This window comes from Pseudopodoces humilis, chromosome 2 (assembly GCF_049639895.1).
Source record: "Pseudopodoces humilis isolate 2021_Gansu_Grassland_sample_001 chromosome 2, ASM4963989v1, whole genome shotgun sequence".
Lineage (NCBI taxonomy): Eukaryota > Metazoa > Chordata > Aves > Passeriformes > Paridae > Pseudopodoces > Pseudopodoces humilis.
Window position 1 is genome coordinate 72,730,865 of NC_142201.1, and position 17,745 is coordinate 72,748,609.

Genomic DNA, 17,745 nt, shown 5'->3' on the forward strand with positions numbered 1-17,745 from the left:
TTTACTAAACATGTACATCTCATAAATTCCTTTGCCTTTAAAGCCAAGCTATTACTAAAGCTGTGCCATCTTGGTTCTGTATTTTTCTTTTACTCTTAAGAAAGAAGCTTCTATGTAGATCTTGTAAGCTTGTAAATAAAACAAGAAGTTAAAGCTGATTAAGCTACTTCAACATCTCTTGTGCCATCAAAATTACTTTTACTAGCATTTTTTAGCTAGTAATTAAAGAAATCACACTCATCCTATCTTTATAGTGTTGTAAAACTTGGGTGTGATTCTTTCATCTGATGAAATAGACCAGTATAAGGCAAAAATTCTGGATGGTATTACAGGAAAATGAGATCATATATAAATTTTTCAGCATATCACTGGTCACTGTACCAAAAAATACCAGAAAATGCTGCACTTATATTATTATAACTTGACTATATACTATAATTTATGTGTGTGTGTGTAGCCTCTAATGCCTTCCCTGTGAAGTATTAATACAATTTCTCAGTTTTTCTTTATTCCTCATGAAAAAATAAGTAATGGATTTCATACCACAGTCACTTTTTAACGCACACAAACTTCAGATTCTTTTCAGCATGAAATACAAAGTCTGTATGATCCATTAAAAAAGTGGCAATTTGCAAGAAAACTACCAGTGTAGTTATTTCAATAGGAACAGGAAAAACTTTTTAATTCCGCGTCCCTTCAGGACCCAGCGTTTTACTTAGTCTGCACCAAATGTTTTTAAATACAGGTTGACACAATTAGAACAATTCAAGCACAGATTTACCCAGAAGGAGAGTACCAAAGGGGCTGAAGTTACACTGCTAATATTACAAGCTATCATCTTCAGTGCTCCCCACTAAAGGGCTCTGCAGAGCACACAGTTCTCCCTTGCAGGCTTACACAGACCAACTATTCATAAGTAGCTGGATTAGGCACCACAATAAAGGTAGCCAGGATGGTGTGTGGATAAAAGCTAGGAATGGAATAGAAGAGCTAGCTTACAGCAGAGCTGCTTGTTTAGCAGAAAATCTCATACCACAAGAATGGAGTAGGCTAAATAAAAGAAAAAGCATTCAATTTTGCATCATTGTTTCTAACGTATTAAAGTTGCTTCTATTTCCCCACCTACTTAAATGCTCTTCATTTACTGCCAGGTGCACTGGAGAGAGTCCTTTGCTTTCAGCCCCTCTGTACTGATCCATTTCTTTTAATTTAATCCTGTAATTAATATGCAGAGTTGCTATTTCAGTTTTTAATATGTTTAAAATCCTTTCAAGCTGACCTCTGTTGCCTCTGCATCAGGATTGTCAAACAAGGGCAACTGGGGAACTTGTAACACAGTTCTCAGCAAAGAGCCAAAGCAAGGCAGCCTCCTCTCCCTCCTGGTAATGTTCTCTGTTATGAACAGAGATGTGTTACTCTGAAGCAGATTTTCAGGTAGTGATAGAAACTGAGTTAGATAATTCACGTGTAGCATTTAACTCCAGGGTTTGTAAATCTCACCCAGGTGCTAGCTCCTTCCTTTCACAGAGTTCACTCTCTCTCTTCCTCCAAGACCTCCGTTACCACTTGCACATCAAATCAATGAACTGTGAAGCCAGTTAGGTATTTAGCATGAATTCATCAAGGAAAAAAGAGAACACAAATCTTCTGGCTTCACCTCTCCCAGCAAAGGCCCCAGTGTTACATGTCCTGGTCAGTCATCTAATGCACAGCCACTGTTTCCTCAGTTACCCACATTAAAACCAGGACTGGAACCACACCCTGGCTGCATAGTAAATTTTCAATGGTTTCATTTGGCTAGCCATTCATTTCCATCTCTGATAGGAGGGTCTGAAAGTTTCTATCAGATTTTCCAACTACAGCTCCATTGCACTCTCTGTTATAAATAGTACAAAAAGCCTATTGTTATCAGGGGTCCAGCACTGAGGAGCTCTGCAAAAGTGATAGTGCAAAACAAGTTTCAAAGGTGTCACTTAAACAGAGCGATAACATCCTGCTGGACTTTGTTTAATATATTCCAGGTATTAATTAAAGAGCTACTAATCCTGTGGAAAAGAAAAACATATGTATTTCCTGATGTTACTTGAATTAGGATAATTAAAGACAGTTATTACTAAGGATTTATCTATACTGCTCGCATATTTAATTTATAAGATGGAAGGGGAAAAAAACTAATTTACAAAAAAAAACTGTTCAAAATATAACCTATATTTATAGAATATCATTTCTCATTAAGCATTGGGTATCCATTTCTCCTTGAATTTAATTAAGTATACTTGATTAGAGAGTGAACAGCAGTAATTGAAAAGACCATTAAATTCCCTTTAAAACATACAGCTATGGACTTCAGTGGGAGTTAAATCAAACCCTAAATTAAGAACCAGATTGCTTCGAGATTAAAACTTGTTTCAAAGCCTGGAGACAGTTTGTTCAATTTTATACTGTATTGGTATTCTTTTATTAAGTGCACAAACAGGTGGGATGAGATTCCTCTCAGCTAACTTTAGATGTATACAGTTTACAATTTGGAGCTAGTCATGCCAGACTCCCTTTATACTCAATGGAGAGAAACAGCCTCTTTTAAAGCATGATTCATCTGACCTACCTGAATGCCTACTTTAGAATGAGATAAATTGTGTACTATAACCATTTGGTCTTCTTCATTGAAAATAAAAGTAATTAGGCAAATTCATTTAAAGGGTACTGTCTGCTGCACAAGTGTTTACATTTAGTAAAATGATTACTTTCTTTGGCAGATGAAGGTATTTAGACTCATCATTGGTGTATGCAGATGAGGATAAGCTAGGCAGTGGTACTGAAGCACAAATGTATATTTTACCTGATCTTTCAGATGGAACTTGATTGCTATGCACAAAGCAAACGCAAAATGGTTTTTTACTCAATAATACTCTTTGTTCTTCTGATCTACTGTATTTGTAGGTGACCAACACCAAAAGTAACTCTTACTTAAAAGAAGGATGTGAATGGGCTACTTCTTCCCCTCCACTGTTAGGGGTACTTATGGAAACAAAATAAAGGAAGGATTTTATTCTTGTGATATTCTTATTCTTGTGATTCTCTTGCAATAAAAGCTCTCTTGGAGTTAAGTGCTAAAAATGATCACAGAATTATCTGTGATATAATTAAGTTCAAGACAATCTGCTGCTTTGCTGGAATGAAAGGCATTTTCATGCCACAATTTATATTAATTTTCCCTGGCATATTCACAGAAGCATTCTGATTTAGCTATATCATAGTTGCTGTACTTTGTTCTCCAAGACAGAGCATGTAAATAAAGCCAGTTTTCTCTGGGGTATTAATAATTGTACTTGTTTCAAATTTAAACTGAGTAAGATATGGTTTTATATCAAAAATAATTTTACTAAAGATATCATTAAGATTTTCTGTTATGCAACTTTATTATAGATTGTGAGACTTTTTTATTGTGTTTCATTTAATTTTCTTAATGAAATGAAAATTGAAGTAATAATTTTTTGTAAAATTTATTCTATTTCTTTTCCATCTAGCACTGGAAATCATTAAATTCTAAGGACACTAATCACGATTGCTGGTAGTGACTCTCTCTGATAATCTGGTTATTCATGTCTAGTAAAAGATGACCTGATACATACAATGAAACAAATTCCCTCACAAGGGGCTACATTTACATCTTGCAGTCAGTACACAGAAGCATTTTCTGTCTCTGATAATTTTTGTTTTGAAGAGTTAAACATGACATATAAAAACACTTGGAATCACAGAATCATAAAGTAATCTAGATGGACTCAGGGACTTTGTCAGGTTGAATCCCCTCTCAAAGCAGGGCTAACTCTGATGTTAGATGCTCAGAGCCTTCCCCAGTTTTACACATCTGCAGTTTTCATAGACAACCTGTTATAGTGTTGGATCAGCCATGATTCCATCATTGGAAGTGTTCAGGGTCAGCCAGAGTGAGGTTTTGAGCAACTTGATTTAGTGAATAATAACGTCCCTGCCCATGGCTGGGGGAGATGGACCAAATGATCTTTAAAAGTCCTTTCTCAACCCAAATAAATCCAGGATTTTTTTTATGTCTCAAATAATGGTGAATCAGATTTTTTTTTCATGGAATTTATGCCCCTTATTACTTGTCCTTTTGTTTTGGACATCCAAGGATATCTGTAACCATCCATTAAAAAGTTGTATGCAAGTAAAATTTCCTAACCTTTTCTTCAGACTGAACAAACCCATTTACCTCACCTTTACTCATGTGTCACAGGCTATAGCCCTCTGGTCAGCTTTATGCTCCTTTACTGGATCTGTCCCCAGATGCTAATGTTTCTTGTATTTGGGAGTCCAAAACTATACACAACATTCCAGATGCAGCCTCTTGAGTTCACAAGGAAGTCACTTTCCCTGGCCTGCTGGCTACACTCTCAATAATGCAGCCCAGCATGCAGTTAGGCTTTGTTGCTGCAAGGGCACATTGCTGGTTCGTGTTTGGGTTGTTCACCATAACCCCCAGGTCCTTTCCTGAAAGACTCTGTTCTAACCTGTCAAATGGTACAGTGGCATCATATCATAGAGCTTTAGATGAGGCTTTACTTGCCTTTTTTAAGTGACTTGGTTGGTTGGTTGGTTGGTTGGTTGGTTGGTTGGTTTTTTTAATTCACCTTTTTGAACTTAGAGAAGTTTCTGTCAGGCTATTTCTCTAGCCTGTTGAGATCCCTGTGAATAACTAATCTGCCCTCCAGCATGCCATCTCTTCCCCACCATTTAATGTCACTGCTAATGAGGATGCATTCCATTTCATCATTCACATCATTAGTGAAGAAGTTAAATACCACCAGGGTCACAATCTAATGCAGAAGTTTACCACTGCTAACTGGCTACCAGTTTCAGCTACTAACCAGAATTCTTCGAGCCTGATGGTCCAGTCATTTGTTTTGTCAACCTCGTAGATAATCCATCCTGTCCATATCTCTCAAACATGGTTACAAACATAAAACCAAACATGGTCTTGATAGTCTCGCTAAAATCAAAATAGCCAATATCAACTGCTTGCCTTTCATCCCCACAGCAGTCGTAATCAATGGCAGCCGGGTATCTGTGGTAAGCCATGCTGGCTGCTCTAAAATTGTATTAGGGTTTTGGGGTTTTTTTTTTGTGAAAAAACAAATTTATTTCCCTACACAACTATAGCAGTTCCAGGGACTATAGAAGGCATGATGCTGTCCTGCTTTAACCCCGTCCAACAAGTAAGCTGACTCCCAGAGGCACAGAATCAGAGGAGTAAAAGTGAGAAAACTTGTGGGTTGAGATAAAAACAGTTTAATAGGACAGAAGAGGAAGTAAATAACAATAGTGTTAATTACCATAATAATAGGAATTAGAATATACAAAACAAGTGATACACAATGCAGCTGCTCACCGCTTGCCAAGTGATGCCCAGCCATTTCCCAAAAGGAGCCCCTGGCCGGTTTTCACCCTAATTTATATACAGCATGGTGTCACATGGTACTGAATATCCCTTTGGTCTTTAGGGTCAGCTGCCCTGGTTCTGTCTCCTCCCATGTTCTTGGGTCCCTCCAGCCTTCTTGCTGGCAGGGCACAAGAAGCTGAAAAACTGAAAAGTCTTTGACTTGGTAGAAACACCACTTAGAAACCTAAAGATATCAATGTGTTATCGTGCTAAATCCAAAGGACAACAAGATACCAGCTACTAAGAAAATTATCTATCCCAGATAAAACCAGGTCAGATGCAGCAGTCATATTTGGGCTAGATTTTATGTAACAGCACATGCAGAGGGAAGCACAAGGACATTTGAGTATGTATTCACTGTCATATGACATTTGACTTGAATTTGCATGCCTTGCCTATGTTGCTGGTTCACATAAACCTGGATCTAGCATAAGCATGAAGCCTGGCTTGGTAAGAAATTAAGGTACAAGTAGAGAAGTTTTGAGTTTAAATTTAATTCCTGAAAGCATTTTGGATACAAAAATGCACAGAAGATTTGAACTAGTCTACTCCCAATCCTATAAAGTTGTCCCATCATCCAGAGCAGCCTCATCCATCTGTATGCCCTCATATCTTGACACCACTCTGCTTCAACTCTGACACCCCTCTTTTAGCTGCTGCTGGTGAACTGCAAATTTTTTTAAGACTCTGATGATGAAGAACAGTTTGGTATCAAGAGGGGATCTGTTGACTCCCAAGATTACAACTTCTAGTAGTAAATAGACAAAAACTATTTGAGGACAGCCACTCCAACAAAATCTCATGGCAGCTGGTCATGATCACATTAGCAGAACAGCTGACCAGAAGGCATAAAAGAAAAAGAATCCCCAGGAACTTCTAATCTAAGACAAGGAGTCCTCCACAGCCACATGAAACACATATTCCTAATTACAGCCATGGGTCTGGAATCCAGAATGAAGGCCCCTCATTCTTGTACTTGAAGAAATGCCAAAGTTAATTCCTTTCCACCATTTCTATAACATATAGAAATATAGACGATATAGAACTCCATATTCTAATTCCCTCATTTATATGGAGAATAGATATGAATTTATAATCAGAATATATATGCAGAAATCTATGCTATAGGAATATGTAATATAATCTATGTTCCATACATAATTCCATATTCATATATAAACTGTAAGAAATCTATGGAGTTCTTTCCTTTTCTAATAAATTCCAGTATTTGGGTTCCTTTTCTGATGTTTTCTCAAGTTATGCATTTCATAAAGACCTTCAACCCAAATGGTAATAGTCAGCTCAGAGTCCATTGCTTACTACTGAAAGCTGCTTGTATGTGAAGCCAGGGTTTTTTCCCACCATCATTCTGTCTTAAGAAAGCCACTTGTGGTCCCTCACAGAATGCCTTTGTCCTCATTACCCTGAATGTCTTCATATCACAAACTTTCCCACCACACCAGTAAACTTGCTCACCTCACTACTCATTTCTTTTCCAGGTCACCTAAGAGCTTTGGGAAAATCAGTGGTTACCAGTGGTTGTTACCACTGACCTTCCACTATAATAAGTAACCTGTCCTCTTACCCTCTATTTCCCAAGTTGTAACCTGTTATTGACCCATAAAATGACCTTTTATTTAATCTCATAACTACTAAGTTCCCTTGGAAGCTGTTGATGATGATATTATGAAATGTCTTCAAAACTACAAGCAGATTACAACAATTTGGCTTTGTCCAAATATTTGCTGCCATCCTTCAAAAAGAGCACTGTCAAGTAGGAGTTTGTTTTAAGAAGTCATAGTGAGTCTTCCATACTGCTTCATTGTCATAGCAGTCATTGATCAGCCTTACAGCCTCTCTGATGAGCTTCTTGATGTGCTGAAGAAGGGTTTAGTCCTCATTTAGAGGTCTTCAGCAAGTTGTTCCTCCAGGTATTTTTTTCTTTTTTTCTTTCTTTTTTTTTTTAATGTCAGCCAGAATTTATGAGTTTTTCTATTTTCCTCATTTGGCTATGACTACACTGTTTTAAAGGTTGCCTTCTTGCTCCTGATGATATCTCTTCCTTATTGTTTAGTCATGCCTGGTCCTTTGTACCTTTACTCAAACCTGTCCTAATAGGTTGCATGCACTGGCATATGACCTAAATATATTAAATATATAATTCTGCCATGTCCCAAGTATTGGCCTCTGGTGGTTATGTTTATGTACATACTAGTTAAGGAGGAAGAGAAGGTTGCCTAGTTTCTGCCAAGAGAGCAGATGTTATATGTAATACTAGCCTGCCTATGGCTCTGACAGTCAAGACATGAGACTTATAATAAAGCAGAAACCCTGCATAATTTCAACCAAAGATGTTCTCCCTCCCATTCCAAGCAGTGGTTTTATACTCCAGAGCTGTAAAGGTAACAATCTGCTTCATACAACTCTCGGGGCCACAGCCCTCTGCAGCAACACCCTACAAGCCAAATATATCTTGCCCTGTGAGGGATCCTACACACAATATTCTCTTCTGTCCAGTCTGGAGAAAGTGCAGTCCCACTGAGTATTACAAATGAAATTAGTGATTAACTGAATCCTAAAAATAAGAGAGGAAGAATGAGTCATAAGGAAAAAGCAAACCAAATGGGGTGTCGTGGATTTATTTTCCAAAGCAGCATCAAATACAGAGAGGGTAGTGTCATGAAGTGCCAGGGTCAGACTGCAGCCACCATTTCAGAGATCTCTCTCATCACCACCTTTCCTTGCTGCTATGCAATGCTAATATGCTTTTGGGACATCACTCTTACCTTCCATCTTTTCCAAAACCAGATCATATTTTGCTATGTCGTCATTCTAAGGGATCAATAAGTCTATTTCTGCAGAAACAACCCTGCACAGGAAACAAATTGAGGAGTCCACATTGACAATGTATGGGGTAGGAAGCCCTTGGAGCAAGAGGCAGCAGCAGCAAGCAGTACTTGTAAGGTGAGGAAATGTGCTGTGTGGGCAGAGCAGAGTCTAAAAGTTGGGCAAGGGAGCAGCCCACACTCCAGGGATGGGGAGGAAAACAGAAGCAGGTGAATGACAGACTCAGCAAGAGGAAGTGCTTGAGGAGACCGTGAAAAGGAGCAGTCTGCAGCCACTCATGCTGCAAGATGTGACTTGGGGACGCAGTGTACCCTGAAGACTGGCTGTCCCTGTGGGAGCAGATCTGCTGCCTGTGGCATTTATAGGGTGGTTAGTGGTGGTCTGTGCCCCGCAGCCTCCTCAGCCTGGTCTTGGCTCCCTCCTTGTCTCACAAAAGGCTGTGTAGCACACAAACAGCTACAAAAACACAAACAGCATTTGGATGTTGATGATGTCCAGGCAATCTTCAAAGTGCACCACTTCATAGCTGAAATGCCAAATAAAAGCCCAAAGCTCTTTTGAAGTGGGAGTTGAGGGCCCAGTGAAAGATGCTGGAGGACACCCACTGCTCAATGGAGATGCTGGCCTGTGGCAGTGGGAACCATAAACTGCAAGCCTCCTGAAACTCAGATAGATCTGCAGATGTTAACACAAATCAATAAATAATGACTATTTGAATAAACTGGGGTATAAACAATGGGCTTGTTAAACAGAGGAGAGGCACTGTTTTGTCCTTACAAGTAGTATGGCCCAAGTATTTTTCAGCTAGCCTAGTGTTAGAAATATTTATTTCAAAAACAATAAGCAGATTTAGTACATTTTAAATGAAAGATTCTTCATATTTATTCTTTGCCTTGTCATGAAGCCATTCTCACTTAACACAGGGAGTTAATTAAACCAGCCTTCACTAATCTGGCTGACAATTTACAGTAATTAGTGCAACAGGAACAGACAAGACCTTACAGTTCTTTCAAGCCTCAAGGCTGATACGAGCCTCGAGGGCAATTGCTACAAGATTTAACCAACCCTTCTGCACATTCCTCTCAATTCCCTAGGTATTGGTAAACAGACCAAGTTTTAGAATCAGTCCTTCTGGCTTTCCAGAACCCTACACTTTGAATTCCTCTGCTGAGAATAAGTGGAGTTAGCAACACACATTAGTAGTGCAGTATTTGTGAAATGCAGTTTTTGAAAAATTTGCCCTCTAATTAAGGTATGTGTGTCAGCATCCTCTTTAGTGGCATCGGCAATTAACATCACTAATGATGTCTCATGTCTGCAGCCTCTCATATGCTATTTTGGCCCTCTGTTTCAGGTTTTTAAATTGGAAAACACTACTTACTTACAAGAAACACTTCTGTATCTTCCTGGAACACCTGTTAGCTAAAAAACATGGAAAAAATTTAAAGCATGTATCTGATCTTAGGTTTATGGAGCAGAAATTAAAGCACATAAGGTGCTAGAGACTCTACTGGAATACAGGCAGTGTTTTCTTGCCATCATGATCCATATTTGGAAAAGACATAAATTGTAAATGAGGTGGAGGAATGAAAAGACATTTGGAAAAGTGGTTATTTTTCACAAAATAAATTTCTGGTAAAAGACTCCATAGACAGGAGCTGTTTCTAGTCCTGGTCCAACAGACAGTTTGTAATGCTTATGTGATGATCTAAAGCTGCTGTGCAAAATGAAGGTCTTCTTATTCTACAAATGGCTATGCCCAAGTCTCTAAATATTCTGGATAAAAGCCATTGAAATAATTGTCATTGTGAAGTCTTGCAGCATCCCTCTAAAGCCACTAGTGTAGTACTTGTTACTCTTCTAAACAATTCCATTGCTTTGTACACAACAAAAAAACATTTCTTTCTTATTACCTGAAAAACTATACATTGCTTATACATTAAATTAATATCTTTTCCCTGTTTCCCTCTGCACTAAAAATATGCCAACAAATATTTTAATGATGGAAAGAAAAATGCACCAATCAATCCAATTTCTAGAAATGAAGAAAGAGAATGACAGAAACTTAGAAATACAAGTCCATTCTTGACTTACATGCAGGATAGATACAATTATAAATAGTCACCAAATTTGTGGGGAAATGTCACCCTTTATTTTTAAGAACTGTAATATATAACTTCCTTTGCAAAACCATAAGAAAATTCACAGCCTTCCTATATATTCTGTATGTGTGTATCTATTTTTCACCATAGAATCACAGAATGGTTTGGTTTGGAAGGGACTTTTAAAGGTCATCTAGTCCAATCTCCTGTAACTAGCAGGGACATCTTGTAAGTCTGCACAAGAGGTTAAAAGACCACAACTCACCAATAAGATTGTTTTTAAGGCAAGTTTGGGAATTGATGAGCTTCATTGCAATGGATGTTCAGAAAAAAATGTTACCATGTTTTGCCCCAGCTCTGGGAGCAGATCCAGCATGATGCAGAAGCACAGTGAGCAACTGTTTCCCATGTCTTGCAGGTGCCAGTCAGAAAGGGAGAGTGATGTCTAATTCACTGCCTGGGAGAGTCCCCAGGAGAACTCCATACACTCAGCTTCTGCTGGTGAAACAATCACTCTGGTATGCTCAACGCAACAGAATAGGAAGGACAGGACATTTACTCTTAGAGGGAAATTCTCCTAGTGCACCAGGGACAGCTGTGACTCTTGCACCTTTAGAAACAACTTAGAAATGCTTGGACTTTACTGGAGCGTCTCCCATACACTATTAAAAATTCACTGTCTTTTGTCTGTTGGAGACACACCCTCTCCACATAATAATTTTTCATAGTTTGCTTTTTTACATTTTCATCAATTGTCTCACAGCCTTGCTTTTGTTGTTTGGTTACCAGGAATCAGGTAAGTTCTCTTTGGGTCAGACAAATGATGCCAGAAGCTCTGCCAAAACAAGGAACCTCCTGCAACCTATTATTCCCGCTGTGCTCTAAGGCACTTATTTCCACTCACACCACTCAATTCCCTAGTGGGGAAACACTGTCCTGCAGCCCCACGTCAGCCTGCTGCAGGGTGGGAAGGTGGCTGCGTGCATCACAGCCCAGCTCCTGCTTCACACTGCCCTACCTGTTTCCACTGACTCACTTTGCCATACTAAAAATTGTTTTCTTTCATAGAATCAGAGAATATTAAGGGTTTGGAAAGGACCCTAAAGGTCATCTAGTCTCAACCCCCTGGCCATGGGCAGGGACTCCTCCCACTAGACGAGGTTGCTCAAGGCCTTGTCCAACTTTGCCTTGAACAGTGCCAGGACTGGGGTATCCACGGCCACCCTGAGCAACCTGTTCCAGTACTTTAGCCACTCTCTTAGTAAAAAAATATTCTTCCTAATATCTAACCTAAATTTCACCTCTTTCAGTTTGTACCCATTATGCCTTGTCCTACCAGTACAGTTCCTAATGAAGAGTCACCCCTCTCTGGCTTCCCTGTAGGCCCTCTTCGTATATTTGAAAGGTTGTTACAAGTTCTCCACAACAAATCTTCTCCTCCAGGCTTAAGAGCCCCAAATTTCTCAGCCTGAAATAATTCACCATAATTTTCCTTCTCCATCTGCAGTTCAACCCTGAATAAAGCTCTTCTTCGATGGAAAAATTTCAAAGGACATTTTACAAAGTTTTCTATTAATACGGTGAATTAGTCAGACACATACGTTGTAGAGACACAGCAATTCATGGTGCTCCCGCCAACACAGGGCAGAGCTGCATTAGAGCTGATGGAATGGAATCAGGACGAAATTACTTCCCAGATGTGATTATAACTTCCAAATCAAGAAAAATAATAATTCTCGACTATTTTTTCAGGAAAGCCTTAAAGGAAAATAAATAGGAAACACTGTCCCGTTGTTCCCTCGTGGAAAAGTTGCCGCTTTGCATCCACTCCGCAAAACTACGGGCATGTGCTCCTGCAGCGGCGGGCCGCGGCGCGCTTCACGGAGGGGCTGCCGGGGGCCGAGCGGCGCCCGGGCGGAGCGGCGGGGGCCGCACTCGGGTGCCGCGGGGCACCGGGCACAGACGTGGCGGGGCTTGCCCGGCGGGAACCGCGCCGTCAGCGCCGTGGGGGAACCGCAGCGGCCCCCCCGTGCGGGCGTGTGCTCCCCGGGCAGCGCCAAAGCAAACACCGCGCAGAGCGCTCAGAGCATCACCCGACTCAACCGCGGGCCGCGAGCGGCGGGACACCAGCACGGGGCCGGCGGCCACTCCAACACCAACGCCGACTCCGGTTCCGGCTCCGGCCCCGACGGCGGTGCCGCCTCTCTGCTCCTCCCTGCCCTGCCCTGCCCTGCCCTGCCCTGTCCCGCCCCGCCGGGCTGCGCTGCCATCGCTCCGGAGGGTGTTGCCAGCCCGCGCCAGGGCGGTTCCGAGCGGTCCCCGCTCCGGCTGTCGCCGTTCGGGGACACGCGCGTCCCGCGGTGCCGGCGTGCGCGGTCCGCCCGGCGCTCGGCCATGCTGGTGTGGCTTCACGCTCCGCGGGGCTCAGCGCTGCCCGCCCGCCTCCGCCCGCCCGCCCGCCGATAAGCCAAGCCATGACCGCAGCGCCCCAGGGGCCAGATCTCAGTTTTCTGAATGAGGAGGAAGCCAGGGCGATTTTCCAGGTGCTGCAGAGGGACGCGGAGCTCCGGCGGGCAGAGAAGGACAGAGTCAGGTATCGGCTTTCACCCCGGTCCCGTCGGTGCCCATCGCGCCCGCGCGGAGGTGGAGGGCGCAGAGCGGGGTTTGCGGAGGGCGCTCGGCCCCAGCCCGGCGGCGCGGGGAGACAGGCGCTCATCCCGGCAGGGGGAGCAGGAAAGGGGGTGCAAAGCGGGAAAGGGGGTGCAAAGTGGATGCCCCGCGGGGAAGGCTCTGCGCCGGCCAAGGCGGCGCGGGGCTGCGGGGCTGAGGGGCTGGGAGAGCCGAGCTCCCGGTGGGGCTGCCGGGGCATCGGGGAGCGCCGGTGCCTCCCGCCAGCGCTGGCTGCCGCCGGAGCCGTCCGGCCGGGCACCTGAAGCATCGGGACGTTTGGGAAATGCGTGTTGTGACAGAGACTGCTGTGAGTCACGGCTGCGGCTCCCCGTGGCACCTCTCCTTCCCCGGGGAGGAGGAGGAGGCTGCTTCGGTGCTTCACCGTGCCGCTGGCATGGGGTGTGGGCTAAACACCGGTACCCGGGAGACCACGGCGACGGGGAAGTTGTGCCGGACTTTGCAGGGAAACGTGGCAGCTCTGCGGCTTTTGAGTCGATCCTGGCAGCTTTTGGAAACAAAGCCAGGCACTCACCCGCCTGAAAGATAGTTCACAAAACTCTTGAAAGTGACTTAATTGAATTCTCTCTGCCTTATCAAGATATAGGGCACCTCGACCTTGCTTCTAGCTCATATTTCCCCTTTGTGCTGCAATCATCAAAGTTATTTGTGTTGATAGTGAAAGCAAAAGTCGAGGAATTAATAGAAATTATGCTGGAAAATGAGCCGTTTATTACTGAAGGTTATAATTTCTTCCCGCAGGTATGACTTTTGGTACATTGTGAAGTGTGAGGCAGTGTCCTCTCAGATTTGCAAGTGGGCACTTTTCACAAGTAATGCTTTTATGTAAGATATGGAGGGAATGTTAATGAGTAACATTTGCATCAAGTGGATTTTTGTACTGTGTATTTTTCATTTCAGTAAAGTGGATTTTATGATGAGCATGGTTAAATATTATGTGTCAACAATGACTTACATTTAAAACTTGTCTCGATCTTCTGTGCACATGAACCTGGACTGAGTTAAGTTTAGAAGTTTCTTTCTTCCATAACGTGGTATTACTTTTCTCTTTCTGATTAATTTCTGTTCCATGTGTCTTATTATTAACCTCCCATAAAGGAGAAATATTTTGCTGGTTATAGGGAATTACACAGCTGAAGAGCTGTAAGTTTAAATCTCTAAAGTTTTTGGGACTAAAGCTGAACCAAATGCTTTGAAACTTCCGATGCTATAGAGAGCCTTGTGAAGCAGTTGCCTGCTCTTCAGCTCAAGGCTTTCACCTGTCCCCCGAATTTGTATTTGTTTCTTCATCTGTGCACTTAGGACTTTGTGAATAGAAAATGTTCTCTATGTGAAAGCTGTCAAAATAAACGTGGTATAACAGGATGCTTTACTGAGATGTAGTCTGTTTAAATCTCATCTGAAGAGGCATTCACAGGTTGGCAGAAGGTAGGTGAAGTGTTTATGGCCAAGGCGCCATACTGAAAATCTAGGTTAAACCCTGTATCTGTCAAAGGTATGTGTCCCTGGGCAAGTGTCCTAATCTCTCCCAGACCTAATAAAAGTACTTTCTTTCTCATTTCACTTGTCTACCTGGTCTTATTTAGACTGTAATCTCTTCAGGCCAGAAGACTCCCATCAGGAGCAGACAGGTTCCAGTCTGTGTGGTGTTGCCCTGTGCTACTATAATCAAAGTAATAACAGTGATCACCCTGGAGGGCCAAATCTTGCAGTTCCTATATGACCACAGTGAGCTTCAGAGGCTTAAACAAAATTGCATTTGTTCCCCTTTGTCCCATATGCCTCCCTCCTTGTCATTCTTATTACTATTATTTTGATAATTAACTTCATAGACTTTTTTTTCAATTTAAAAGTTTTAAAAGAATGCCTGAGAATTGTGGCAGCCTGCTCCTGGGATATTTTCAGAAGGTGATTTTGAAGCTATTTGACTGATGCTGTCAATCAGACAAGACATATAGGAGATGCTGTAGAATGGAAGGAACTATTTCATTAAGACATTTTTGTAATGCAAAGACTTTTTGCACAAAGTTAGTGAAGTGAGTTGCCCTTCAAACTGCTCTTGAGCATGGTTTTGGAAAGAGCTAGTTGGAGCTGGGTAGGGCCAGGGACCAAATCAATAACAACCAGCAGTCAGTAACAAATTGGTAAAGTGCTTTCAGTGACCATTTGTATTTACAATATAGCATGTTCCTGTGTAGACCAATCTAGACTGGATTGAGAGAGGAGGGAATGAAGCATTTGTTGGCAGACCAAAGTCAGGTTCTAATGACTGCGCTGATCTTGTCCATACTGTTTGATGTCATCCAAGCAAGCACATAGCTGTTTGCCAGTCTCTTAAAAGATCAATGAAAAATTGAAATTCATTCCCAGATACGACTCTAGAATCCAAAAAGCAGGAACAAGCTACATTTGTTGTACTGAAAAACGTTAACACCAGTTAATTTTGAAAGATGAAATAAGAAATCAGAATATGAATTCCGACATTCTCTGTGGTTTATTGTGACTTCCTCAAATGTGTTGAGCTTGCAATTGTTTCAATTCCATTGAATTTGCAATTCCCAAATACATTTTTCTTTTCTTGTTGCTTACCTACACCGGGTAGAACCGGATCTTTCTTCATCCAGTCAGCCCATGCCTTTGTTAAATGAAGTGTAAATGGGGATGTTTCTGATGCCCCAGCACATTTTCTGGGTACCGTTGGCCCTTTCTTGGCTCCCTTAGCAGCCTTCAGACCTCTAAGCCTTGCCTGGGACACCTCTCAGTGTAGCTTTTGCTTTTATACAGAAATGAACTCAATGTCCTGTTGGACCCTACTTTATTCTTGCTATGGGCAGGGAGCAGAGCTCTTGCTGTTTCCTGGCCTGCTGGTCCCAGCGCTGCATTTTTTTTGGCCTGTTCTCTCCTGCCAGTGCCCTCTCGTGGCTCCTCTCAGCAGCACCTTTGAGCAGCCACCACAAACCAGCCGTACCTACCTCCTTCTCCATGAAAAGTTCAGAGAAGCAGCAACAGTCAACTTTGGTATAATTCATATGGCTGCTCACTGCTATATACACCGAAAATACTTCAGAAACTTATTAATCAAATATTTAATAATTTAAAAGAAGAAATACATATTAGTTTTGGACTTGGGTAACACTTGCCTTCAGATTTCTTTGTTCATTCAATCCAGTTTCATTCATAATACCAATTCAAATAAAATTTAATCTATCATAAATGTTAGTGTGGAAGAGAGATGGAATTTAGGGGTTTTATATACATTAATTGTTCCATAATAGTATTTGCAGTATTAAGGCAGAAGTCCAGTTCAGGTCATGAAATGCTATTTAATAAGCCTGATTAATGAAACTGGTGATTCTACAGATGCTTGTGGGAGAAAGTTCCCTGTCACAAATATTTCAGTTACAATTAGATGCCTAGGAGAAGACAGAGAGGAATATAGCATGTTCACAGTGCAGTATCATGTTCAGATGGCTCCCCAACAATTCAGTTTCCATAAGAACACAATGAATGCTTGCACAGTTATTAATACCACAGATCAACTTTCCTTATGTAATGAAATAGGCCTGAAAATCACAACATAAACACATTCAAGATACTATTTGGCTTATGGATTCAAGACTTCAGAGTGTACCCAGCTCATCTTCTTAAACTTTGTTCTGCAGCTGCTGGGGACAGAAATGAAAAAAAGAACTGACAGCTAATATTTGCACAGAGAGCTCCAGGTCCCAAAGTCTAAACAAACCTGTAGGTGCTTCTCTTTTCTGTCCTTTATTGTCGAAGCAAATGAGCAGGGTGAGGAGAGGCTGACTGCCTTCCATCTCTTCAGGACAGCACTTCAGAGCTTGGCAGGTAGCAGAGGAACTGGCAGTCCCTGTAGGAAGTCTCAGCAGCATTAGGGCATGAAGCTATGGAATACAGAGGTGGAGCTAATTCCTTTTATCTCCAAGGCAGCTCCTCCCTCTGCAGAGTGTGGAGAGGCAGACAGTGCCCAAGCAGGTGTCATTCCAGTCAGCTTTGGGTCTCTGATGTCTCATAGTGTCTGAGCACTGGGTGTTGAGATGCATCTCCACCCCTGGAACTGCATCAAGGCCCAGAGAAAGCAGCTGAGATGAGAAGAGCCAGGAGACATGGAGCCATCTGTTTAAAAGAGGCAGCAGGTAGGGGGATGTGGTATGGGAACAGGTAGCTGGTACAGTTGCAGGTTGTCTAAAAAATGAACAGTTGGGAGATAGAGTGGGAGAGCTATGGATAATAGAAAATGCATGTAAAAGGGCACAAAAGCTCTGTATTCTTTAATAATTTTATTTAGGAGACTTGGCTGTTTTATGTAATGCTCCTATTACGACTGCATGCAGTAGTCTTGTGCTGTTTTTGTTTATTGATCCTTGAGAAAAAGGGAAATACTGTCATCTTCACTTTCAAATGAGATATTGAAAACAACTGAGAGACTGAGCCACAGAATGGGGAAATGAGCCTGCCTCCCCTAACAGCAATTTACTTCCTAGATCGTGTTTTGAGAACTAAATATGCATATATTATTTAAGGAATTTTTCTTATATTTTTTTTTCAGTATGAAGAATAGCAAAAAATTAATTGCCAGCTCTAGAACATATCTGGCACATAAGCCACTGTCTGTGAATAGGAAAT

General features: G+C 41.9%; 1 protein-coding gene across 1 annotated transcript in view; it reads left to right on the top strand.

Annotated features, from left to right (window-relative positions):
- Positions 1 to 12,748: 12,748 nt before the first annotated feature.
- The window catches only part of EXPH5 (exophilin 5), a 37,038-nt gene continuing 32,041 nt past the window's right edge, over positions 12,749 to 17,745 (top strand). Inside the window, exon 1 of the mRNA XM_088051592.1 lies at positions 12,749 to 13,003. Coding sequence (XP_087907718.1) covers positions 12,885 to 13,003 — 119 coding nt within the window. The 5' untranslated portion in view covers positions 12,749 to 12,884. The remainder of the gene's footprint in view (positions 13,004 to 17,745) is intronic.